The 27,493-nt window shown below is 50.1% G+C and overlaps 1 protein-coding gene across 2 annotated transcripts in view; it reads left to right on the forward strand.

Moving 5' to 3' along the window:
* The window catches only part of LOC142311123 (uncharacterized), a 105,846-nt gene that overhangs the window by 52,739 nt on the left and 25,614 nt on the right, over positions 1-27,493 (forward strand). For both annotated transcript variants that reach the window (XM_075349252.1, XM_075349253.1), the window contains exons 2-3: positions 4,623-4,781; positions 8,980-9,165. In XM_075349252.1, the coding sequence (XP_075205367.1) occupies positions 4,686-4,781; positions 8,980-9,165 (282 nt within the window). In that variant the 5' untranslated portion in view covers positions 4,623-4,685. The remainder of the gene's footprint in view (positions 1-4,622; positions 4,782-8,979; positions 9,166-27,493) is intronic.

The following is a 27,493-nucleotide window of genomic DNA, read 5'->3' on the forward strand; positions in this document are numbered from 1 at the left end:
ATGATGAGTGCGGTAGTGCCGGGGTGTGTGCAGTGATGATGATGAGTGCGGTAGTGCCGGGGTGTGTGCAGTGATGATGATGAGTACGGTAGTGACGGGGTGTGTGCAGTGATCATGGGGGTGGTAGTGACGGGGTGTGTGCAGTGATGATGAGTGTGGTAGTGCCGGGGTGTGTGCAGTGATGATGAGTGCGGTAGTGGCGGGATGTGTGCAGTGATGATGAGCGCGGTAGTGCCGGGGTGTGTGCAGTGATGATGAGTGCGGTAGTGGCGGGGTGTGTGCAGTGATGATGATGAGTGCGGTAGTGCCTGGGTGTGTGCAGTGATGATGAGTGCGATAGTGCCGGGGTGTGTGCAGTGATGATGAGTGCGGTAGTGACGGGGTGTGTGCAGTGATGATGAGTGCGGTAGTGCCGGGGTGTGTGCAGTGATGATGAGTGCGGTAGTGCGAGGGGTGTGTGCAGTGATGATGATGAGTGCGGTAGTGCCGGGGTGTGTGCAGTGATGATGATGAGTGCGGTAGTGCCGGGGTGTGTGCAGTGATGATGAGTGTGGTAGTGCCGGGGTGTGTGCAATGATGATGAGTGCGGTAGTGGCGGGATGTGTGCAGTGATGATAAGTGCGGTAGTGGCGGGGTGTGTGCAGTGATGATGAGCGCGGTAGTGCCGGGGTGTGTGCAGTGATGATGAGTGCGGTAGTGGCGGGGTGTGTGCAGTGATGATGATGAGTGCGGTAGTGCCTGGGTGTGTGCAGTGATGATGAGTGCGATAGTGCCGGGGTGTGTGCAGTGATGATGAGTGCGGTAGTGACGGGGTGTGTGCAGTGATGATGAGTGCGGTAGTGCCGGGGTGTGTGCAGTGATGATGAGTGCGGTAGTGCCGGGGTGTGTGCAGTGATGATGATGGCAGTGCCGGGGTGTGTGCAGTGATGATGAGTGCGGTAGTGGCGGGGTGTGTGCAGTGATGATGAGTGTGGTAGTGGGTGTGTGCAGTGATGATGAGTGCGGTAGTGCTGGGGTGTGTGCAGTGATGATGAGTGCGGTAGTGCTGGAGTGTGTGCAGTGATGATGATGAGTGTGGTAGTGCCGGGGTGTGTGCAGTGATGATGATGAGTGTGGTAGTGCCGGGGTGTGTGCAGTGATGATGATGAGTGTGGTAGTGCCGGGGTGTGTGCAGTGATAATGATGAGTGCGGTAGTGGCGGGGTGTGTGCGGGGATGATGAGTGCAGTAGTGCCGGGGTGTGTGCGGGGATGATGATGAGTGCGGTAGTGCTGGGGTGTGTGCGGGGATGATGATGAGTGCGGTAGTGGCGGGGTGTGTGCGGGGATGATGATGAGTGTGGTAGTGCCGGGGTGTGTGCGGGGATGATGATGAGTGCGGTAGTGCCGGGGTGTGTGCAGTGATGATGAGTGCGGTAGTGGCGGGATGTGTGCAGTGATGATAAGTGCGGTAGTGGCGGGGTGTGTGCAGTGATGATGAGCGCGGTAGTGCCGGGGTGTGTGCAGTGATGATGAGTGCGGTAGTGGCGGGGTGTGTGCAGTGATGATGATGAGTGCGGTAGTGCTTGGGTGTGTGCAGTGATGATGAGTGCGGTAGTGCCGGGGTGTGTGCAGTGATGATGAGTGCGGTAGTGACGGGGTGTGTGCAGTGATGATGAGTGCGGTAGTGCCGGGGTGTGTGCAGTGATGATGAGTGCGGTAGTGCCGGGGTGTGTGCAGTGATGATAATGGCAGTGCCGGGGTGTGTGCAGTGATGATGAGTGCGGTAGTGGCGGGGTGTGTGCAGTGATGATGAGTGTGGTAGTGGGTGTGTGCAGTGATGATGAGTGCGGTAGTGCTGGGGTGTGTGCAGTGATGATGAGTGCGGTAGTGCTGGAGTGTGTGCAGTGATGATGATGAGTGTGGTAGTGCCGGGGTGTGTGCAGTGATGATGATGAGTGTGGTAGTGCCGGGGTGTGTGCAGTGATGATGATGAGTGTGGTAGTGCCGGGTTGTGTGCAGTGATGATGATGAGTGCGGTAGTGGCGGGGTGTGTGCGGGGATAATGAGTGCAGTAGTGCCGGGGTGTGTGCGGGGATGATGATGAGTGCGGTAGTGGCGGGGTGTGTGCGGGGATGATGATGAGTGTGGTAGTGCCGGGGTGTGTGCGGGGATGATGATGAGTGTGGTAGTGCCGGGGTGTGTGCGGGGATGATGATGAGTGCGGTAGTGCCGGGGTGTGTGCAGGGATGATGATAAGTGCGGTAGTGGTGGGGTGTGTGCAGGGATGATGATAAGTGCGGTAGTGGCGGGGTGTGTGCAGGGATGATGATAAGTGCGGTAGTGGCGGGGTGTGTGCGGGGATGATGATGAGTGCGGTAGTGCTGGGGTGTGTGCAGTGATGATGAGTGCGGTAGTGCTGGAGTGTGTGCAGTGATGATGATGAGTGTGGTAGTGCCGGGGTGTGTGCAGTGATGATGATGAGTGTGGTAGTGCCGGGGTGTGTGCAGTGATGATGATGAGTGTGGTAGTGCCGGGTTGTGTGCAGTGATGATGATGAGTGCGGTAGTGGCGGGGTGTGTGCGGGGATAATGAGTGCAGTAGTGCCGGGGTGTGTGCGGGGATGATGATGAGTGCGGTAGTGGCGGGGTGTGTGCGGGGATGATGATGAGTGTGGTAGTGCCGGGGTGTGTGCGGGGATGATGATGAGTGTGGTAGTGCCGGGGTGTGTGCGGGGATGATGATGAGTGCGGTAGTGCCGGGGTGTGTGCAGGGATGATGATAAGTGCGGTAGTGGTGGGGTGTGTGCAGGGATGATGATAAGTGCGGTAGTGGCGGGGTGTGTGCAGGGATGATGATAAGTGCGGTAGTGGCGGGGTGTGTGCGGGGATGATGATGAGTGCGGTAGTGGCGGGGTGTGTGCGGGGATGATGAGTGCGGTAGTGCCGGGGTGTGTGCAGTGATGATGAGGGCTCTCTCTCTCGGCTTAACGCAAAGTGTTATTTCACAGGAATCCGTTGCCTTTACATCACACTATTTACAACGCATCCATCACATGCAACCGTCGTTTTAATTTTTCATTTCATAAGATATATTACAAAGTTGCTTATATACATGTGTACTATTGATTTATCAGACACATCTGCTTCTTTTGCTACCAGAATTGATCTGTCATTATCAAAATTCTCAGTTCAGAAGTAAAATATGCATACAGTGAGGACTTTCCCATAACTGGGATAGGAGATGGCAGGGATTCTATGCAGAGAGAAGAGGGAGGGGCTGGAGGCAGAGGGAGGAGCTGGAGGCAGAGGGAGGAGCTGGTGGCAGAGGAAAGAGCTGGAGGCAGAGGGAGGAGCTGGAGGCAGAGGGAGGAGCTGGAGGCAGAGGGAGGGGCTGGAGGCAGAGGGAGGGGCTGGAGGCAGAGGGAGGGGCTGGAGGCAGAGGGACGGGCTGGAGGCAGAGGGAGTGGTTGGAGGCAGAGGGAGGAGCTGGAGGCAGAGGGAGGGGTTGGAGGCAGAGGGAGGAGCTGGAGGCAGAGGGAGGAGCTGGAGGCAGAGGGAGGGGCTGGAGGCAGAGGGAGGGGCTGGAGGCAGAGGGAGGAGCTGGAGGCAGAGGGAGGGGCTGGAGGCAGAGGGAGGGGCTAGAGGCAGAGGGAGGAGCTGGAGGCAGAGGGAGAGGCTGGAGGCAGAGAGAGGGGCTGGAGGCAGAGGGAGGGGTTGGAGGCAGAGGGAGGAGCTGGAGGCAGAGCTTGGCATTTTAACAGGGGTGTGTAGACTTTTTTATATACACTGTAAATGCCACAGACTATTTGGGGGTTTGCCTTGGTCTGCAGCCCTGCTTATTGTATCCAACCTTAATTTTTCATTAAAAAAGAGATTAAACATAAATGCCACAGATCTGCTCTGGTAAAGAAATAACAAACTCTGCATGCTTTTAAATGCCACATTTGCAGGTGCCTGTGCACACCGACACCCATTGTTCCTCTTGGGTTGTCATTGCTGGTGAAGGCCATCTTTGTCCTCTTGTGAACTAGGCCAGGTCTGCTTGTCACTTGGCTTCATAGGAGAGTATCATTTTGTTTATCTACTGCAATACAGGATAATTCTAGTATACTGTATAGAACAAACGATTGTGAGTCCTTTAGGAGGACTAAAAAAATGGAAAAAAAACAAGTTTTTGTAAATATAAAACTTTGAACCTCCCCTTTTTCAAGCAGTAAAAATAAGAGCATATTTCATATTGTTGCTTTCATACGTCTGATCTATAAACATATACAATAATGAACCCAAACAGTAAACCCTGTAAAGTGAAAAGAGATGAATTGCCGTTTTCCAGTCTACATTCCCGAACAATAAATAAGACCAGAATAGTGACAGTGCAAACTGCAGCTTTACAAGCACAAACCCTCACATAGCTCCAGCAATGGCAAAAATAAGAAACGATACAGGTCTGAGAATGGCACTGAAACAAAAAAGTAAAGCAAATCAATGGCACAAATCACCTGCACTTGGACTTTTGCTCCCGTGTCCAGAGCATTGTATGGCACAATAAACAGGTATTTTACAGGAGGAGGCTCTCACCACTTATTGTATGTAAACAAGACGTTGCGACACGTGTACTTCACTATGCATTTTTCTCTCATCAGTTATCAGTGTAGGTTTCTGCACTAGGATCCCCCAATAGATGTCGCCTCAAGCAGATAATTCTCATGTACAAGCCACTGAATATGAAGAAGTACAGGAATAACATGGCCAAGAGAATACTGAATCTTACCCTGGAGATCATCTATCTTCTGACTGGAGAGGTGAGGGATTTGTTTTTATATTTGTCACATTGATATCAGTTTTCTTTAATATAGATGACTTAAAGGGCAAGTCCATTATTTGAAGCGTTCTATAGATGCTTATCTTAAAGTCCTTCTAACCTATATTCATTTTTGTTTTACTTTCTGTGATGTTTCGCTTGAGAGAAGTCTCTAACAGGACATTACAGGAAGCTGGGGCTGCACTCAATTCTCTGCAGTGTCTATCACCTCTCCTGAAACAGGACGTCATCAGGGGGCGGCACTGCGGTCACTTACCACAGCTTCAGTCACCAATGCCCCCCGATGACATCTTAATTCACTGAAGGTGATCGAGAAGTGACTGCATGTTCAGTTGCTGCCGCCACAGCCACTGCTTCTAACTCCACAGTCTCTTTCCTTGAAATGAATTGTCATCAAGGTGGTGATAGAAGCAGTGTGAGTGGCAACAGCGCCGCCTCCTGATGATGATTCATTTGAGGATGGTGAAAAGCTATTGGGCAGTACAACCATCACTCATCCTGCTTTTATCACCTCCCTCAAACGAATCGTCATCAGGCGGCAGCGCTGGTGTCACTCGTCTCTTCTATCACCGCACCCTGATGACGATTCCTTTTAGGAAAAGAGACTGCTGTGTTGGATTCACTGCCTGTGAGCGTGGCAGCAGCGACTGAAGATGTGCTTACTTCTCTGTCACCTTCACTGAACCAGGATGTCATCGGGGACAGCTGTGACAGAGGCTGTGGTAAGTGACGCAGCCGCCACCTTATAACGTCTTGTGTCAGGAGGGGTTATAGACGCTGCAGAGAAGTGAGTGCAGCCCCAGACTCCTGTGACTTCTTTTTGGGACTTCTCTCAAACAAATCATTAGAGGAAGTAAAGTAATAAAAACAAAACAAAACACAGGAATAATATCTGCATAGTGAGAAGTATAGGAAATGTAAAGAACCACTCCAAATATTTTTTTATTTCAGTGATGGAGTGGTACTATTAAGGTTATATCCTATTATACTAACAATCCTCCGTTTTCAGCTCTTCCCTTGCCACTGCAGGCATGCACCAGCATCTTGTGACCAAACCTTTTGATTGTAAAGGTCACCAACTGTCAGTGCAAGTCTATGAGAGCAAGAACAAGGCTCTTGTGGACTTGCATTGAAAAGTGAAACCTGGCTCTCTCCCCCAAACACTGGAGCAGTCTGCAGGGGCAGAGACCTTACATTAGTAGCACCACTGTATGTATTCAGTACAAACAGGGAGTGGCCCCCTTCTCAGCGAGCTGGACATTTCATTCTGTAAATCCCCCTGACTGTGTGTGTCCTGTTGGGACCCGGTCGCTCTCAGCCCTTAGCCACATTGAGGCCTATTTTAGACCCATGGTAGGGTTTTAATATTAGAGAGTGTAGGTACTATCCCAACTGGGTACACCTTGGCGTTGGTGGGATAGCTTTATGCTTTTTTTGATCAAAAACAGTGTTTACTAAGTACCCTATGTTTATATGCACTATGCTTTTATTTAGTTACAGCAGGGTATGTTTTCACAATTTTTTCCTTGGTTTCTCTTTGTCTCATGGCCAGTGTGAACATGGTCTCACAAGTTCCATGTATACCATCTCATACTCCGGCTCACTTTTTTGTTTTTATGTAGTTTTTTTTTTGTATTCAGTACAAACAGGGAGTGGCCCCCTTCTCAGCGAGCTGGACATTTCATTCTGTAAATCCCCCTGACTGTGTGTGTCCTGTTGGGACCCGGTCGCTCTCAGCCCTTAGCCACATTGAGGCCTATTTTAGACCCATGGTAGGGTTTTTTTTTTTTTCAAAAACTTTTTATTGATTTTCCAATTTTTTATAAACATAACAAGATATTCAAGGTTACACAAGGAAAAACATTTGTCTGACAATATGTGACATATTAGGGTGCAATGCCCCAACTTGATATTTTAAACTGTTTATCTGATTGATATGGTCTCTATTAAACCAAGGCAAAAGTACTAAGAAATAACAGACGCGATACAGGTCAATTAGAATCATTAAGCCCCTAAGCCAACCCCGAATACTTCCAAATTTTCTGGCACGTCTTGTTGCTACCTTAGCGTCTCTTCTCCCTTTCCTCCGGAACCCACACCTCCGTGATTTTTAATTTACCCAGTTTGTCCTGGCTATCATTCAGAAGGTACCATTCCGATTGTATAAAAGGTGTCATCAGATTATTTATTTCTCCCTGAGTAAATTGACTTTCAATGAAATTTCTCCATTTCCCAAAGAACTTGGGTGTCAACCTATCTTTGTCCCTTTCCGCTTCCACTTTCTCCAGCCTCAATAAATTATGTAGTTCACCGATGACCTCTTTTATGGATGGTCCCTCCCTTTGTATCCAATGCTTTAATATGGACCGTTTGACTATCATGGCTATGTCATGTACTATTGTATATTTCTTCTTTCCCGGCATGTCCGATCCCCCTCTTACTCCTCCCTCAAAGGAATGGAAAATCCACACCATTAGCTCTAGATTTCCAGAAATTCCCCATGTTGCCTGGACAAATAATCTAACTTGATTCCAGAACCTGTGAATTTCCGTACACTCCCATAGTCCATGTAGCATTGTAGGGTTTTAATATTAGAGAGTGTAGGTACTATCCCAACTGGGTACACCTTGGCGTTGGTGGGATAGCTTTATGCTTTTTTTGATCAAAAACAGTGTTTACTAAGTACCCTATGTTTATATGCACTATGCTTTTATTTAGTTACAGCAGGGTATGTTTTCACAATTTTTTCCTTGGTTTCTCTTTGTCTCATGGCCAGTGTGAACATGGTCTCACAAGTTCCATGCATACCATCTCATACTCCGGCTCACTTTTTTGTTTTTATGTAGTTTTTTTTTTTTTTTTTGTATTCAGTACAAACAGGGAGTGGCCCCCTTCTCAGCGAGCTGGACATTTCATTCTGTAAATCCCCCTGACTGTGTGTGTCCTGTTGGGACCCGGTCGCTCTCAGCCCTTAGCCACATTGAGGCCTATTTTAGACCCATGGTAGGGTTTTAATATTAGAGAGTGTAGGTACTATCCCAACTGGGTACACCTTGGCGTTGGTGGGATAGCTTTATGCTTTTTTTGATCAAAAACAGTGTTTACTAAGTACCCTATGTTTATATGCACTATGCTTTTATTTAGTTACAGCAGGGTATGTTTTCACAATTTTTTCCTTGGTTTCTCTTTGTCTCATGGCCAGTGTGAACATGGTCTCACAAGTTCCATGTATACCATCTCATACTCCGGCTCACTTTTTTGTTTTTATGTAGTTTTTTTTTGTATTCAGTACAAACAGGGAGTGGCCCCCTTCTCAGCGAGCTGGACATTTCATTCTGTAAATCCCCCTGACTGTGTGTGTCCTGTTGGGACCCGGTCGCTCTCAGCCCTTAGCCACATTGAGGCCTATTTTAGACCCATGGTAGGGTTTTAATATTAGAGAGTGTAGGTACTATCCCAACTGGGTACACCTTGGCGTTGGTGGGATAGCTTTATGCTTTTTTTGATCAAAAACAGTGTTTACTAAGTACCCTATGTTTATATGCACTATGCTTTTATTTAGTTACAGCAGGGTATGTTTTCACAATTTTTTCCTTGGTTTCTATTAGTAGCACCACTCCAGGTTTGAAATGAAACAATGCACAAGTGGTGCTTTAACAATAAATCTAATTATAAAAGGTGTTAGGGCTTAAAGATGGGTATTTATAAAGGGCTATATAGGTAATGGACCACCCCTTTTTAATTTATTTTTTTTTAACCAATGAATAGTAAGTATTTAAGTAAGTATTGAACATGTCACCAGTTTTCAAAGTAAATATATTTTCTAAAGGTGCTATTGAGTTGAATATCTCACCAGATGTCGGTAACAACACATCCAATACAAACAGGCAAAGAAATCAAAACATAGATGTCCTTTGGTGACATGTTCTTCTCATTTCACCATCTGTATTTTATCACATGAATCTGCTTCTTTGTTCTCCTGGACTGATCTTCCACTCTCAGTAAATGCCAATACTGAGATAGGAGATGACAGTTAGTGCTTGTAAAGTTCTATGAAGGGTTAGGTTGATGAGGAGCTAGAGGCAGAAACAGACATTCTGCTGCAACTTCTCCTGAAACAGACGTGTGAGATATATGCTCCAAGCATGTTGAGTTTATCAGTCCCTCTCTACACACAGGACCACACAGTGGTTAAGAAGAGAATTGATGGGAATAGTACACAAAGCCGAAATCCACCTATGTTGGCAGGACAGAGCCAGACTTCAGTCATGGAACCACCATGTCACACCCTGCTGCATGGAAAAACCAACGAGCAGAAGATCCTGGACCTCACTAACAAGATCACTGAGCTGCTCACCGGAGAGGTGAGCGCTGCCGACTGTACCATTGTGTGTCTCCAGAAAGCAAAGCAAACACGAGAGCTGCGACAGCATCTGCAAGTGGCAAGAAATATGTGTCGCGGGCGGGGAAGGACGCCGCTGTGCTGCGCTCGCTAACGCTCGGGTCCGGCGCTGCTGCGATGGCTGCTCGGTGGCTCGAGTGGTGGGCCGGATCCGGGGACTCGAGCGGCGCTCCTCGCCCGTGAGTGAAAGGGGGTAGTTTGGTTTGGGGATTTGGTCCGTGACGCCACCCACGGGTTGTGGTGAGGTTGGGCACCACCGCTGCTGGTGACGGGGATCCCGGGAGCGATGGCAGGGAGCAGCTGGGATGTTGTTTTCCCCCTCCGTGGGTAGGGGTTGGTGGTCCCGGGGCCCGGTGAGATGACGGGGAGGCAGGGTTGGATGGGTGCAGGGTCGCTTGGACTGCGCAGCGCGGTGCCAGATGGCACGGTAGTACTCAATCAGCCACAAAGGTACGCAAAGTCTCTGGTAAACCAAACGGCTGGATGGACAGGTCCCGCAGCCGGCTGCTGTGGCTTCTCCTGGACGGTGAGTGGTGGCTGCCTTTCCCTGCACCTTTGTGTATGTTCGGTCCCGATGGATTCCCACTGGTAACCCGCTCCCCAGCGTGTGTATGTGCCGGAGGAGCCCTTTTGCCCGCAGGCTCTGGCCCTTGGAACTCTAGCTGTGGCGGTAGCTGTATTTCCTTCTGTTGGTTGTATGGTTGCCTTCAATCGGGTCTTGGCTGTTAGGAAACCCCTGGGATTCCGGTCACTAACGGATTTGACCTCTAATGGCGACTCCAAGCCTGGTCGGGGTCCGTAGGCCCTGCCTGTGTGTGCTGGCTTCACTTCGCTCCCCGGTTCAGTACCGGCGGCCCACCGCCCGTCCCTGGTCCTACGGTTCCGCGTTGATCTGCCTCTCCTGCAGACGGCCACCACCGTCTGCCAACCTTGCTCTTAGTGCCCGGGCCACTCACCCGGACACGGTCAGTCTGCTCTTCCACTCCTACTTCACTCCTTCACTCTCTGATCTGACCTCAGCTCAACTCACTTCCTTTTTCCGCCTCCAGGACTGTGAACTCCTGTTTTGCTAATATTTTTAGCACTAAGGTTCAGATAAGGCTTTAAAGAAGGCAATTAAGTAATTTTATTATAAAGGTTAATATGAAATACAAACTTAAAGGAAAAGTATGATATTGCATACACTTTTGTATAATCAACATACAAAGGTTAAGTACAGTTAAATATACTTACATCACCAAGGAGCATTGAAACATCATCTGTCTGGAAGTCAGAGAAGCATGACATAGACAGAGGACTCCTGGACATCACTGCCCGGACGTCTCACGGAGGCAGGAAACACGAGCTTCTGTCTGTGCTATACTTCATCTGATCTTATAGAGGCTTGAACAATATTACAAGCCTTCGAGTTAATGTGTTGTAGTCTTATTGATCCATGCCCTTTGATGGCCAGTCATTGGGCATAGATGAATCAGAAATACACCACACATCAGACAATGGGGTAATAAACCCACAGACATTCAAATCTCCCATGAATACACATCAGGTATTTGAGCTAGGTAAATGGATATATTGTCTGTCTGTGTATATAGCAAACACCTAAAACATCAGATTGTTGAACTAAGGGGTGCTTCACACACAGCGAGCTCGCTGCCGAGATCGCTGCTGAGTCACGCATTTTGTGACGCAGCAGTGACCTCATTAGCGATCTCGCTGTGTGTGACAATGAGCAGCGATCTGGCCCCTGCTGCGAGATCGCTGCTCGTTACACACAGCCCTGGTTCGTTTTCTTCAAAGCCGCTCTCCCGCTGTGACACACAGATCGCTGTGTGTGACAGCGAGAGAGCGACAAATGAAGCGAGCAGGAGCCGGCATCTGACAGCTGAGGTAAGCTGTATCCAAGATAAACATCGGGTAACCAAGGTGGTTACCCGATATTTACCTTAGTTACGAGCCTCTGCAGCTCTCACGCTGCCTGTGCTGCCGGCTCCGGCTCTCTGCACATGTAGCTGCTGTACACATCGGGTTAATTAACCCGATGTGTACAGCAGCTAGGAGAGCAAGGAGCCAGCGCTAAGCAGTGTGCGCGGCTCCCTGCTCTCTGAACATGTAGCTGCATTACACATCGGGTTAATTAACCCGATGTGTACTGTAGCTATGGTAGGAGAGCAAGGAGCCAGCGCTCAGTGTGCGCGGCTCCCTGCTCCCTGCACACACAGCTGTGCGCTGGTAACTAATGTAAACATCGGGTAACCATACCCGATGTTTACCTTAGTTACCAGTCTCCGCAGCTTCCAGACGGCAGCTCCGTGCAAGCGCAGCGTCGCTTGCACGTCGCTGCTGGCTGGGGGCTGTTCACTGGTCGCTGGTGAGATCTGCCTGTTTGACAGCTCACCAGCGACCATGTAGCGATGCAGCAGCGATCCTGACCAGGTCAGATCGCTGGTCGGATCGCTGCTGCATCGCTTAGTGTGAAGGTACCCTAAAGTAAATCATAGTTTCAATTTCAATGGATAGCAAACACAAAACCATCAGATATTTGAGGTAAGTAAATCATAAGGTTTCTGTTACAATGGTATACACAGAAACCCTTAAGCATACACAAGATTTTGTAACCATGTACACTTTGTCTGTCTGATTAATCAATATGTTATAGTTTAACATAATGTATAGGCTCAAAAAATAGCCATTTTTATATTTGCAACACCCTTGGCTATTTTGAGCCATAGATTATTTATACAAGGTACCATATCCTAAGGGCATGGTTTTAGCAGATGATTGACATAAGGAAAGTGTACACTGTATACAACAACACAAAGCAATGCATGCACAAATTATAGCAAATATTACTCCTAATATATAACGAATATATCCAAAAATCAGGTAACTAAGAAAGTACCCATTCCCACCATCTACCATTATCTTGTGTAATGTAATAAATCTAGTATATCTATCTCTACTTGTGGTATTTATAAATGTAACCACCAAACAAGAGAATCAGCCTACTGCTTTAGCAGCATCTGCAGCTACAGTGAGTGTTCCTACAATTATTATAGGTAATCCTTGTATGATTTTGTTAACAATTTTACATTTTGTGTATATGATGAAACGGTCATTATATTGTTAATCTCATATTATTTCCTGCCCTCATACGTTTGCATTTTTTATTTGTATGACAGCCACAAATAATAGCAATCTCTTTATAGCCTGTCTGATTCTGTATTTTTAATTGTTGACATCTGCCTATTTTGCTTTGAGGAGTCCGGAGAATGGAGTCCTCTGAGTCCTTAGGGCAATCATCTCTTCTGTTAGAGAATGTTCCCCAGTGCAGTTCATATAGGCACAATACAGATTGGAGGTGAAGTTTTGGGTCACATCTTCTTCTTCTAGGTCTTCTTCTGTTTGGTTTTCAATAAGGCCACATTTTCCATGGTTGGTCTCTCTGTTTTCGGTCTGAAGGTTGCTTGGCTTCTGACGGAAGTAGATCCATGCCCATGGTGGCGCCAATGATGCAACATTTCCAGATTTTGATCTAAAGGGACAAAAATACACATATTACTCATCTGTCAGTTGGGATGTATTCCCACTTGTCTTGTTTCATAACTGTCAGCACATTGTCTGCTCCTCGAGCAATGACTTCAGCAGGTTCTGGAATACCTTTGTCACTCAATTGTTTCACCCAAATTTTTGCACAATCATTGATAGGATGTGAAGATCCAAATCATTTATCTTCTCTGCAGAACTGAAGGAGCCCTCCCTCTGACTATCTATATTTTAGAAATAGACAGTACTAGCAACTGAGCTATTCTATCTCACTCCTGTATTAACATGTCACTGTCTCCACTATTCATTAGAATTACCTTAATTAATAATCCTGATCTATCTCTTCTCTCATTACCTGAGTTCAGTTTAAGGCCAAATCTGACCTTTGGACCATGAGACCATCATACTGAGAGGGCATTTACAAGCCTATTGTGGTCCTGATTGAACATACACATAAAACAAACAACAACCATTAGGTAAATACAATACCCATTCATCACAATGGGATGATTACTTGTTTCATTGTTTTAGCCTGATTGCTCTAATAACATGTAAAACTCTGGTCTCCAGTCTAAAAAGAAAGCACAAACATGATTAGAATACAAGCTCAAATAATACACAAAACACAATTTTATCCAGTCCATTATCCATATGCTAAAAGATTCACATCTAACTTGACAGCCTAAAAAGCTCACTATTTAACCAACCATATTGGTATATTGTGCTGTATTAATTAGCAGCATGGGTATGTAAATATATGACCAACCAAACAATAGCAAAAATAATTGCCCTTCCAATAGACTGAACACAGGGATTCTGCTGGTTTCTAGTCTCTCCTTTGTGAACATTTGGACGGCTCTGTATTGTTTATGAGCAGGAATGGCTTTTGTAATACTTATCTCTTTACATATCTCTGTACATTCTGTATTGGTGGCAATCTCCTCTGTGGTCTCAATATTACCCTTATCTTTTTCAATCTCCTCTGTGGTCTCAATATTATCCTTATCTTTTTCAATCTCCTCTGTGGTCTCAATATTACCCTTATCTTTTTCAATCTCCTCTGTGGTCTCAATATTACCCTTATAAATTTCAATCTCCTCTGTGGTCTCAATATTACCCTTATCTTTTTCAATCTCCTCTGTGGTCTCAATATTACCCTTATCTTTTTCAATCTCCTCTGTGGTCTCAATGTTACCGGCAATCTCCTCTGTGGTCTCAATATTACCCTTATTAATTTCAATCTCCTCTGTGGTCTCAATGTTACCCTTATCTTTTTCCCCCCATCTATCTTCCATTTCAGATGGAGACATCTTGGTGGAAGATGATGACAACCTCTTCTGTTGGGCTTTGATTTCCTGCACCAAACATTTGATTTCAGCATAAAGATCCAACACCCCCGGTGGTATAGGCTTTGCTGGTGACGATGAGAAAATGGGCCCTCTTTCTCCCCGTGTCCTGCTTCGCCTGCGCTGTGGAGATTCAGAATCTTTTGCTGCAACCTTTTTATTATGTGAAACCCCTGACTTTTTATTGAGTCCTCTCCTTTGATACAATTTTCTCTTTTGATACAATTTCCACATCTCGTCAGTACTAATCCCATCTATTTTATCCCAGGGAACACCATCCTTTATCAGGGCCATAAACATATCTCTCCTGGTAACACGGGATCTACGATTTGTACTACTTTTGACGTTGTTACACTGTTCTTCAAAATTAAGCTGATCTCTCTGTTTGGGACCCCATTCTCCCAGACCCCCTAACTGTCGGATCGCCTCCAATGTATTGGAGATGGGTTTCCCAGTCTGATTTACCATTAATGCCATCATGACATGTTTATAAGCTGCAGGGGCATTTCTAATGATACAATTTCTAATAGAAACACTTACAACAACTTGCATGTAATTGTCATATGCACTTGCTGAAATAGCATTTTTCATAGCCTCCTCCTTCAATCTCCGAGCACAATCTTTCAATGTAAACCATGGTTTTTCATTAGGCGGCCAGTCCGCCTTAGATGGGTATTTATGCTGCAATGCCATAGCCACAACATCCATCATACTACACACCACATGTGGTCGCTGAACTATCAAGGAACAAAATGCTTCCTTCACTACAGGCTCATGGCTGAGTTGAACAAACTTTGGGCCATCCACAGCATCCAGCTGTACTCCATGAGCCCCTGTCTCCCATAATCTGACTATCCAAGCTATCAAAGGTTCATTTGACCTTTGTGAAAAACGATCAAGAAGCTGACTGCAATCCTCTACCATATTCCTGTTCTGCTTACCTCTAGCTGTTTCTACAACTCGTCTATGGTATATTGGATGAACTCTTATTGGGTTAAGATGAGGATCAATTTCCTTGTCCCCACTGACATGTTCATCCTCCTGTTCTGGGTCGGTGACGTTTTCAGAATCAGATGAGTTCTGTACATCACCACTCCACTCATCTGAGTTCCCCTCTGACCCCGCTTTGGCTATGGCCAAAGCTACTTCCGTTCTATTCTCCTTCCCTCTCTTCTTTCTGTATTTGTACTGCTCTATACATACATCAGACTTGTCTGCATCATGCTGATATCCATCACATTTGTCCACTGACAACTTATTCTGACACTGTGCTGTAACCAATGCAGTCTGGACCTCATACAACTGTCTCTCTAATTCCTGAACTTTTGTTACCATACGTATCTTTTCCTGATGCTGTTTTCTATATGCAGACAACAGGATCCATCCACGCCTACCAACAGCGCCCAATTCTTTACCTTTCTCCACTTTCACTTTCTGCAAGCATTCAACCACATCTACAGGTTCAGCATTTTTCAAACATTTGTCCCATGGTTCACTCAAACCAACACTGTGCGACCACTTGGTTGCCAAAATATCATAGGGACTCTGTTCCCAACCTGGAATCTCAATGCATTCACTCACAACCACTTTTTTCTTAAAAAGAGGCATATTTTACGCAATATCACACTAACAAAAATACTCAAAGCCTTCTGCGTATCCTGCCGACTACGCCAAATGTTTTGCTAATATTTTTAGCACTAAGGTTCAGATACGGCTTTAAAGAAGGCAATTAAGTAATTTTATTATAAAGGTTAATATGAAATACAAACTTAAAGGAAAAGTATGATATTGCGTACACTTTTGTATAATCAACATACAAAGGTTAAGTACAGTTAAATATACTTACATCACCAAGGAGCATTGAAACATCATCTGTCTGGAAGTCAGAGAAGCATGACATAGACAGAGGACTCCTGGACATCACTGCCCGGACGTCTCACGGAGGCAGGAAACACGAGCTTCTGTCTGTGCTATACTTCATCTGATCTTATAGAGGCTTGAACAATATTACAAGCCTTCGAGTTAATGTGTTGTAGTCTTATTGATCCATGCCCTTTGATGGCCAGTCATTGGGCATAGATGAATCAGAAATACACCACACATCAGACAATGGGGTAATAAACCCACAGACATTCAAATCTCCCATGAATACACATCAGGTATTTGAGCTAGGTAAATGGATATATTGTCTGTCTGTGTATATAGCAAACACCTAAAACATCAGATTGTTGAACTAAAGTAAATCATACCGTATATGCCGGCGTATAAGACGACTGGGCGTATAAGACGACCCCCAACTTCTGCCCTAAAAATATAGAATTTGGGATATACTGACTGTATAAGACTACCCCGCTCCCAAATGAAAAAAAGTCTGCTTTGATTGCAACATGTTAATTTTAATTCCGCGAGAGCCGTACAATATGTTTTTAAAGGGCCATTGACAGATCAATCGCTCCAATGTTCACTTAGTACAGCAAGGAATGCTCCTCCCTGCTGTATAAAGCCACAACTGGGCTGAAACAATGGTACTACGCTCTGCTACAAACAGACACACACAACTCTGCTACAAACAGACAAACACACACAACTCTGCTACAAACAGACAAACACACACAACTCTGCTACAAACAGACAAACACACACAACTCTGCTACAAACAGACAAACACACACAACTCTGCTACAAACAGACAAACACACACAACTCTGCTACAAGCAGACAAACACACACAACTCTGCTACATGCAGACAAACACACACAACTCTGCTACATACAGACAAACACATACAACTCTGCTACATACAGACAAACACATACAACTCTGCTACATACAGACAAACACATACAACTCTGCTACATACAGACAAACACATACAACTCTGCTACATACAGACAAACACATACAACTCTGCTACATACAGACAAACACATACAACTCTGCTACATACAGACAAACACATACAACTCTGCTACATACAGACAAACACATACAACTCTGCTACATACAGACAAACACGTACAACTCTGCTACATACAGACAAACACATACAACTCTGCTACATACAGACAAACACATACAACTCTGCTACATTCAGACAAATACACACAACTCTGCTGCTCTGTGGGACCTGCACCAGCGGCTCGGCGGGTACAGCACCCGCGGCATCGGCGGGGGGGGGGATTGGCAGGGCATACATCTGGGGGGTTAGAAGCAGCTCACCGGGGCCCATAATGGGCACAAGTCCCCCTGTGTTAGATATCTCCCCCATAGTGCTGCCCATGGCCCCTATATAGATCGCACAAGTCCCCCTGTGTCAGATATCGCCCCCATAGTGCTGCCCATGGCCCCTATAGATCGCACAAGTCCCCCTGTGTCAGATATGGCCCCTAGGCTGCTGCCCAAAGTAAAATAAAACCCTCTTTCCTTATCTCCTGTCTGGCTCCGTGCTTCTGTTCCTCCACTTCCTGGTTGTCAGTGCGGTCATGTGATCGGCACAGCAGCCTGAGATCTCTGTGTGCCTGATCACAGTGGAAGCAGGGACACAGGGAGAAACGCTGCAGGGGTAAGTAAAGCTTTTTTATTTTAGAAGGAGCAGCAGCCTGGGGGCCAAATCTAACACATGGGGGACATGTGCGATCACACTGGGACGCAGGCTCATAGAATATGCACCGCTGCTCCAGCCCCTCACTGCGTGCGATTTCAGCACCACCGGAGATGGACAGCGGCTGTGCATATTATATGAGCGGGTGCAGGAGATCAAAGGATGCAGCCCGCAGCGTTCCCCTGTGCTCCAGAGCTGCTGCCCCCACCTCCCCTGGACGCTGCAGTGTACATACACACCCCCCCCCGTATATCCGGCGTATAAGACGACCCCCCACTGTAGCCATTATTTTAAGGGGGTAAAAAGTCGTCTTATACGCCAGTATATACGGTAGTTTAAATTTCAATGGATAGCAAACACACAAAACCATCAGATATTTGAGGTAAGTAAATCATAAGGTTTCTGTTACAATGGTATACACAGAAACCCTAAAGGCCCCGTCACACTAAGCAACATCGCTAGCAACATCGCTGCTAACGAACAACTTTTGTGACGTTGCTAGCGATGTTGCTGTGTGTGACATCCAGCAACAACCTGGCCCCTGCTGTGAGGTCGTTGGTTGTTGCTGAATGTCCTGGGCCATTTTTTAGTTGTTGCTGTCCTGCTGTGAAGCACAGATCGCTGTGTGTGACAGCGAGACAGCAACAACTAAATGTGCAGGCAGCAGGAGCCGGCTTCTGCAGAGGCTGGTAACCAATGTAAACATCGGGTAACCAAGAAGCCCTGTCCTTGGTTACCCGATATTTACCTTTGATACCAGCCTCCGCCGCTCTCACTGTCAGTGCCGGCTCCTGCTCTGTGCACATGTAGCTGCAGCACACATCGGGTTAATTAACCCGATGTGTGCTGTAACTAGGAGAGCAAGGAGCCAGCGCTAAGCATTGTGCGCTGCTCCCTGCTCTGTGCACATTTAGCTGCAGCACACATCGGGTTAATTAACCCGATGTGTGCTGTAACTAGGAGAGCAAGGAGCCAGCGCTAAGCATTGTGCGCTGCTCCCTGCTCTGTGCACATTTAGCTGCAGCATACATCGGGTAATTAACCCGATGTGTGCTGTAGCTAGGAGAGCAAGGAGCCAGCGCTCAGTGTGCGCTGCTCCCTGCTCTCTGCACGTGTAGCTCCGTGCGGTGGTAACCAAGGTAAATATCGGGTTGGTTACCCGATATTTACCTTAGTTACCAAGCGCAGCATCTTCCACGCGGCGCTGGGGGCTTGTCACTGGTTGCTGGTGAGCTCACCAGCAACTTGTGTAGCGACGCTCCAGCGATCGCTGCCAGGTCAGGTTGCTGGTGGGATCGCTGGAGCGTCGCAGTGTGACATCTCACCAGCAACCTCCTAGCAACTTACCAGCGATCCCTATCGTTGTTGGGATCGCTGGTAAGTTGCTTAGTGTGACTGGACCTTTAAGCATACACAAGATTTTGTAACCATGTACACTTTGTCTGTCTGATTAATCAATGTTATAGTTTACATAATGTATAGGCTCAAAAAATAGCCATTTTTATATTTGCAATACAACTCCTCAGTGGGTGGGGCCAACCGCCTGGCTCCACCCCACCTGGTGTGGACATCAGCCCCTGGAGGGAGGCAACAAGGATTTTGTGTCTGGCTGATGTGCCTGTCTCAGGGTGGGGGTGTATGTTGTAGTACCTGTGACGACCTGGCTAGTCCAGGGTGCCACATTCCCCCTTGGTTAAATGCAGACCGTCCGCGGGCTGCCCGTCCATCACCGGTTTTATTTTTCTTGTCAACTGTAAAAATAATAAATAACATGTAACGGTAAACTTTAAGCATACTTCAGGTCATCTTGAACGTTGCAAAACAGATATATTTACATTTTTATTAACATTAAACGGACGGCTTCCGCTCTCCCACCCAAGCAACCTGGCCCTGATGCTGCCCCTAAGAAGTGGGCAGCACCCCTTGACCCCAGTCCAGATCCAGGCTGCCCGAGCGGGAACGGGTACGGTGTCTCACACCCGACTGTCACTTCAGGGGACCCCACGTCCATGAGGGACCCCTGACCCCCGGAGGATTGCCACCGGTTGCGGTAGTGGCGGGCCTGGGCCATCTCTTTCCTCCAGGCCCATCCTCCAAATCAGCCTCTCCGGAGGCGGCAACGGAAACATGCCCCAACATATTTACAATCCCACCAGTTCGTGGGTGCCCTGCAAGTTCTCAGGCATGTCCATAAGCAGTTTCTTATGCATGGTGGGGGGGTAATCAACGGTTAATCAGGGGACAACAACTCCAGTCCCAACGGGGACGGTTCTCTTCAGACGGATAATCAGATGATTTACTCGGTTGATTCACAGGCATTCACTTAACAGGTTAACGGTACTGGTGGTCCCAACGGGGACAACGGTGCAACGGAGGAACCGCTGCCTTCTTTCAGATCCACAGCGCAGGCCGGAGGAGGGGACTGGGCCGGTTCTTGGGCCTCCTGGCCCCCTCTCAGCTTTGCATCCAGGGCAAACCAGCCCCTCTCCCCACAGTGCCGCGTGTAAGTCACCAGATCGCCTAGGAGCAGGTTACGGCCTGGGTGGCTCTCTGGTAGATGGGCATTAACATCCCGGCGGGCCACGAACACCTCGGCTTCCAGGCCCGGCTCAAAAATAAATCCATACCCCCGGCGGGGGTCAAATCTTCGCACCTGACCCTCGTATCTCGGGCCCCGTACCTGGAAGGTGGCTCTGCGGAGGTTCTCCTTCTCTTGTATGGTGCGGGCTATCAGCTCAGCCTTCCGCCTCTCCCTCTCTGCAATCTCTCGGCCCAGCGGGGTCGGTTCCCTGTCCCAGTAAGGGGCGGCTGCTTGCCCCTGCGTGCGGGTCGGGCCCCGCGGGACTTCCACTACACTGCCCACTACTGGTGCCCTCGGTGGAAGATCCCGAGGTGACATGGCCTGGGGCGCTGCCTCGCAGCAACGACCCGGCGCAGCCTCAGCCGAGGCGTGGGGAATGGGTACAGGGGTCCTCTCCCGCTTGACCTCCGCCTCCTCCTGCATGGGACGGATCACCAGAGCCGGGACGGGACTGGGCACGGTCACTTCCGGCGCCACCGGTAAGTCTTCGCAGACGGATGATGCCTTCGGGAGCTTCCAGGGAAGCAGCTCGGGGCGTCTGCGGGCTTCAGCTGCAGACTGGTCCGCTTGGTCGGACGGGCAGGGTTCCGCTACCGGTTGTGCGGGTAGCGGGCCTAGTGGCGGGGCAGCAGCAGCCAACACGGGTAGCGGGGGAGGCAGCAGGGTGAGCGGGCGCAGACCGGGCCCCTCAGCCACGACGACCGATCCCGTAGGAACACAGGGGCGTGGGTCGCTTACCCGCTCCTCCAAGACTTCCTCCACCTCGCGTCTTCGTATGGCCGCCACCACATCCGCCATGTCGGCCTCCTATTCCTCCAGGAGGAGCTGCATTCGGACCTGCAGGCGGCTGCTCAGCTGAACGGTCCGGACCTCCACCCACGCTGCGGTGCCGGGCGCGGGTTCGCGGACTGCGGGGTTACCGGACGGACGGTACATGCTGGCAGCGGTATCTTCCAGGAACCAAATGGCGGCAGAGTCCTGGCGTCCCTGCTTTTATGGCCTCGGTTTACATGCAGCCGGACGCCATCCGTCCCCCTTGGTCTTTTCTCAGCACCTCCTCTTCAGGGGCGGGGCTTCGGCTTTCGCGCCTCCACTGCTCGAGAAGACGCTCGAGCGGGAAAATCTTCGCGCCCAAGATGGCGGATTCTGAAATTTTTTGGCCGGACACCACCAGCGGGGCACAAGGCGAACTTCTACCAGCCGGCAGAACGGTAAGATCCTGTTCGTGACGCCAAGTTGTTGCGGGCGGGGAAGGACGCCGCTGTGCTGCGCTCGCTAACGCTCGGGTCCGACGCTGCTGCGATGGCTGCTCGGTGGCTCGGATCCCGGGACTCGAGCGGCGCTCCTCGCCCGTGAGTGAAAGGGGGTAGTTTGGTTTGGGGATTTGGTCCGTGACGCCACCCACGGGTTGTGGTGAGGTTGGGCACCACCGCTGCTGGTGACGGGGATACCGGGAGCGATGGCAGGGAGCAGCTGGGATGTTGTTTTCCCCCTCTGTGGGTAGGGGTTGGTGGTCCCGGGGCCCGGTGAGATGACGGGGAGGCAGGGTTGGATGGGTGCAGAGTCGCTTGGACTGCGCAGCGCGGTGCCAGACAGTACGGTAGTACTCACTCAGCCACAAAGGTACGCAAAGTCTCTGGTAAACCAAACGGCTGGATAGAAGGGTCCCACAGCCGGCTGCTGTGGCTTCTCCTGGACGGTTAGTGGTGGCTGCCTTTCCCTGCACCTTTGTGTATGTTCGGTCCCGATGGATTCCCACCGGTAACCCGCTCCCCAGCGTGTGTATGTGCCGGAGGAGCCCTTTTGCCCGCAGGCTCTGGCCCTTGGAACTCTAGCTGTGGCGGTAGCTGTATTTCCTTCTGTTGGTTGTACGGTTGCCTTCAATCGGGTCTTGGCTGTTAGGAAAACCCCTGGGGTTCCGGTCACTGATGGATTTGACCTCTAATGGCGACTCCAAGCCTGGTCGGGGTCCATAGGCCCTGTGTTACATCTCGTGGCTCTCCTGAGGCAAGGACTGAGGCAGTCTCCCATTCCTTGCCTGCCACGAGCACTCCTGCTCAGCAGCGCCGAAGGTCTGCCAGACTGCGCAGTGTGCAGGAGATACCTTCTTCTCAGAGAGGCAGCAGAAGGGTGACACCTAGTGGTTCTCCTGTTACAAGGAGTGAAGCGGTCTCCCATTCCTGGCCTGCCGCAGACTCTCCTGCTCAGCGGCCCCGAAGGTCTGCGAGGCTGCGCAATGTGCAGAGGTTTACTGCTCAGGGAAGCAGTGAGATTCCCGTTATCTCTGCACATTGTGAGACCGAGGATCCCGCCTCTATTTCCCAGAGGCAGGAGGGTGAGCATGTGCAATGCATGGTGGGTCCTGATTCGCTCACTGACGTCACACGGCTTGATGACAAGGCTGGTGACGTGGTGAATCCTGACTGGCCAGGCTGGGACGTCGTGGACCCTGATTGGGTCAAGTCCGTCATCTCCGCCTCGCGCCCGCCCTCGGGTGGAGCTGCACCTCCTTAAAAGCTTCCCCTGCCATCATGGCGGCGCGCGACTGTCCTACTATGTTTGGATGTCTGGCAGTGTGCTGCCACGCCACTGCTCAGGCATTACTGTCTCTTGTGGGCTTGGCCCTTGCTGCTCCGGCAGTACCTCGTTTGCAGGCCGTGTTCCTGCCTTGCTGCTCCGGCAGTATCCACTTCAACAGGCCGTGTTCCTGTCCCAGGTGAGCTCCTCGAGTCTCCACCGGACTCACCTGGTTATTGAAAGCACACGTGCGTGGGCACCTCTGTGCTACCCTCGTGCCATATTCTCGTGACTTCCACTGGCACACGTGCGTGGGCACCTCTGTGCTTCCCCGTGCAACAGGTACACCGAGCCGTGAGATCCGTGCCATACAACCCTCACGGGTTAGGGCAGATCGGTGTACATAGATCGTCTGTGACATTCTGGACGATCGCTAGCAGCAACCCGCTCACTCTTCACCCACCATACCGGCGGTCCCTTACACCGCACAGTGGACCTTGACCGGCGGAAGCTGTCCATTTCCCATCTTGGCACGCTTTCCCGGGTCCCCCTCGTAACATTACGGTCGCGCCAAAGGTCTGGCTATGGCTGAAGAGCAGCAGCAGTTGCTGCGTTATGTGCAGCAGTTGGAGTCACGATTGGCAGCAGTGGAGCAGTCTTCCTCCGATAAGACTACTCTGACGACAGTCGCCACCCAGGCGGCTACCCAGGCTGTGCTATTGGGCGGAAGGTCTCCTCGCCTTGCGCTTCCTGAGCGCTTTAGCGGCAACAGCTCTGAGTGCCGTGGTTTTATAAACCAGGTTACCACCTACTTAGAGCTGTCCGCGACTCTATACGCTACCGAGAAGGCGAGGGTAGCCTTCGTCCAGTCCCTGCTCACAGGGAGAGCGCTGAAGTGGTCCACGCCGTTGTGGGAGCGCGGAGATCGGGTGGTGAATAACTTAACAGCTTATCTTGGGGCCATGAGAATGGTGTTCCTCGGGCCTCAAGTCACCCACGACTCCGCACTGCGCCTCCTACGACTTCGGCAAGGGTCCGCTTCAGTCGGGGACTTTGCGGTACACTTTAGGACACTTGCCGCAGAGCTAGACTGGCCGGATAAGGTCCTTGTCCCTGTGTTTTGGGAGGGCCTGGCAGGGTTTGTCAAAGACGCACTGGCCACGCGTGAGGTGCCTGCCACTTTAGAGTCCTTGATTCAGGTTGCCTCTCGCATAGGCATCCGCCAGGCGGAGCGAAGGCTCGAGGTCTCTTCAGCACCCACGTTTTCTCGGCCTAAAAAGCGTCTGCCTCCCGTCTTCCATCAGACAGGTCTCCCAGCCAGTCCTTTAGGCGACTCCGTGGAGTCAATGGAGGTGTCCAAGGTGGTCTCCTCTGCCCCAGGTTCTCGGTCTTGTGTCATCTGCTTTTCCTGTGGGCAGAGGGGACACATAGCTACCCGATGTCCCAAAACCGTCGGGAAAAGACAGCGTCTAGTTTCTATCAGAGGGGGGACTCTAGACGTTACCTCTCCCTCTAGGTTGACTATCAGCGCCCAGTTGCAGTTCGGCACTACTCTCTTCTCTGCCCTGGCTTGCTTGGACTCAGGCGCTGAAGGCAATTTCTTCTCGACCTCCCTGACAACCCGATACTCAGTTCCCCTGGTTCTGTTGCCCAAGCCACTCAGGGTTCGGGTAGTCGACGGGTCCATACTACTCGATCCTATCACCCAGATCACCATCCCTCTCAGGATGGATGTACCACCGGGACACCATGAGCAGGTGTCCTTCCTGGTGCTTCCAGGGGGGACGGATGAGATCCTACTGGGCCTTCCCTGGTTGAGACAGCATGCTCCTATACTCAACTGGGCAACAGGGGAGATCTCATCCTGGGCAGGATCCTGTAGAGAGCACCTCGTGACTACCGAACCACCCGCTACCATTAGGTCGGTAGGGTCCTCAGGGAATACAGAGGGGCCGGGTTTACCGACACCTTATGAGGCCTACAGGGATGTCTTTTCAAAAAGGGCGGCAGATACTCTTCCTCCCCACCGGCCATATGATTGCCGAATAGACCTGAAGCCAGGCTCCGAGCCCCCTAGGGGCAGAGTGTATCCACTCTCTGCGCCAGAGACGGAGGCTATGTCCAAATATATTCAGGACAGCCTGGCTAAGGGGTTCATTCGCAAGTCTATTTCACCGGCTGGTGCAGGGTTCTTTTTTGTGCAGAAGAAGGAAGGGGATCTGCGCCCCTGTATCGATTACAGGGGATTAAATGCAATCACGATCAAGAACAAATACCCTTTGCCCCTCATTACTGAGCTATTTGATCGATTCCGCGGGGCAAAGGTCTTCACAAAGCTGGATCTACGCGGGGCGTATAATCTAGTGCGAGTCCGAAAGGGCGATGAGTGGAAGACCGCCTTTAACACCAGGGACGGTCACTACGAGTATCTAGTAATGCCCTTCGGACTCTGCAATGCCCCCGCTGTATTTCAAGACTTTGTGAATGACATTTTCCGGGATTTGTATCTTTCCGTGGTTGCATACCTGGATGACATTCTTATCTTCTCCCCCGATCTTACCACCCATCGGAGGGATGTCATCCGAGTACTTAAGAGGCTCCGTACCCATTCGCTATATGCTAAGCTGGAAAAGTGCGTTTTTGAACGGGAATCCTTGCCGTTCCTGGGGTACATCGTGTCCAGTCAGGGGTTAGCAATGGATCCGGGGAAGTTGGAGACAGTGATGAACTGGCCTGAGCCCCGCTCGCTGAAGGAGATCCAGCGATTCTTGGGGTTTATCAATTATCGCCAGTTCATTCCCAACTTCTCGACGGTGGCAGCACCCATCATTGCCCTTACCCGCAAGGGCGCTAATCCCAAAGCATGGACACGAGAAACGGTAGAGGCATTTCACACTCTAAAAACTCACTTCTCCAGAGCTCCCATCCTTCATCGTCCAGACATCTCCAAACCCTTCCTACTGGAGGTAGACGCCTCTTCGGTCGGTGCAGGTGCAGTCCTGTACCAGAAAAACGAACGAGGAAGGAAGCATCCTTGTTTCTTTTTCTCCGGCCGAGAGGAACTACTCCATAGGGGATAGGGAGTTACTGGCAATGAAACTAGCATTCCAGGAATGGCGGCATCTCCTGGAGGGTGCGAAGCATCCATTTGAGGTATTTTCTGACCACAAAAACCTCACATACCTCCAGACAGCACAACGCCTGAACCCAAGGCAGGCCCGTTGGTCTTTATTCTTCTCCCGGTTCCGCTTTATTATCCGCCACCTGGCCGGTGAGAAGAACGTACGGGCCGATGCCTTGTCACGTTGTATGGTTGTCTTGGAGGAGGACGAGGAGGAGCCTCGTCTTATACTACCCCCGGACAGCTTGAGGATGGTCACTCCCACTTCTTTGGACCAGGTGCCACCTGGCAAGACCCTCGTTCCCCCTGAACTACGGAACGAGGTGCTTTCGTGGGCCTATGCCTCCAAGGTTGGGGGTCACTTCGGGGTCAAAAGGACCAGAGACCTGGTGACCAGGCATTATTGGTGGCCGAGACTACCCCAGGACATACAGGAGTATGTGGGAGCCTGTATGTCGTGTGCTCGGAATAAGCCGTCCCGGCAGAGACCGGCAGGTCTTCTTCACCCACTGCCAGTGCCGGATCGTCCCTGGGAAGTGGTAGGGATGGACTTCCTGGGAGATCTGCCCAAGTCAGCAGGGCACAGGGTCGTATGGGTCATCACGGACCACTTCTCTAAAATGGTCCACTTGGTGCCTCTCCCACGACTCCCGACGTCACGTGCTCTCGCCACCTTGTTCATTCGGCATGTATTTAGGTTGCATGGCATGCCTGACAAGGTGGTGAGCGACCGGGGTCCCCAGTTCACGTCTCGCTTCTGGAGAGAGCTCTGTAAGCTCCTGCAGATAGAGCTGAACATCTCCTCCGCATACCATCCCGAGACCAATGGACTAGTGGAGAGGACTAATCAGACCTTGGTAACTTACCTCCGCCATTTTATATCCGTGCACCACGACAACTGGGCTAACCTCCTTCCTTGGGCCGAATTTGCCATTAACAATTCGGTCCATGAATCCTCTGGCCAGACTCCGTTCCTACTCAATAACGGACAACATCCCAGAATCCCGGTTCCGATGCCCATTACGTCACCCGATACTAGAGTGGAGGATTGGGCGACCAAGGCCCGGGAGATCTGGGATGACACCCAAGAGGCTCTTAAAAGGGCTAAAGACCGGATGGTGACAACGGCTGATGTTCGCCGCCGCCCTGCACCATCCTTCGCCCCTGGTGACCTAGTATGGCTGTCCTCTAAGAATGTTAACCTACGGGTACAGGCAGCCAAATTCGCCCCTAGGTATCTGGGTCCGTTTAAAGTACTACAGCAGGTAAACCCAGTGGCATATCGACTCCAGCTCCCTCCACGCTGGGCTATAGCCAACACTTTTCACGTGTCCCTCCTGAAACCCGTACGACTTAATAAATTCTCGGGGTCCCTGTCGGCTCAAACCGACTCCCCGTCCGACGACCCTGAGGTGGCAAAACTTGTGGAGACAAAAGTCATACAGGGCAAGAGGTACTACCTCGTGGAGTGGGCTGGCCGTGGTTCGGAGCATAGATCCTGGGAGTTGGAGGATCATATCCGCGCCCCGGGTTTGATAGCGGCCTTCGAGCACGGACAGGGGGGGGGGCCTAGACGGGGG

Source organism: Anomaloglossus baeobatrachus, chromosome 5 (genome assembly GCF_048569485.1).
Source record: "Anomaloglossus baeobatrachus isolate aAnoBae1 chromosome 5, aAnoBae1.hap1, whole genome shotgun sequence".
In the NCBI taxonomy this organism is placed as follows: Eukaryota; Metazoa; Chordata; class Amphibia; order Anura; family Aromobatidae; genus Anomaloglossus; species Anomaloglossus baeobatrachus.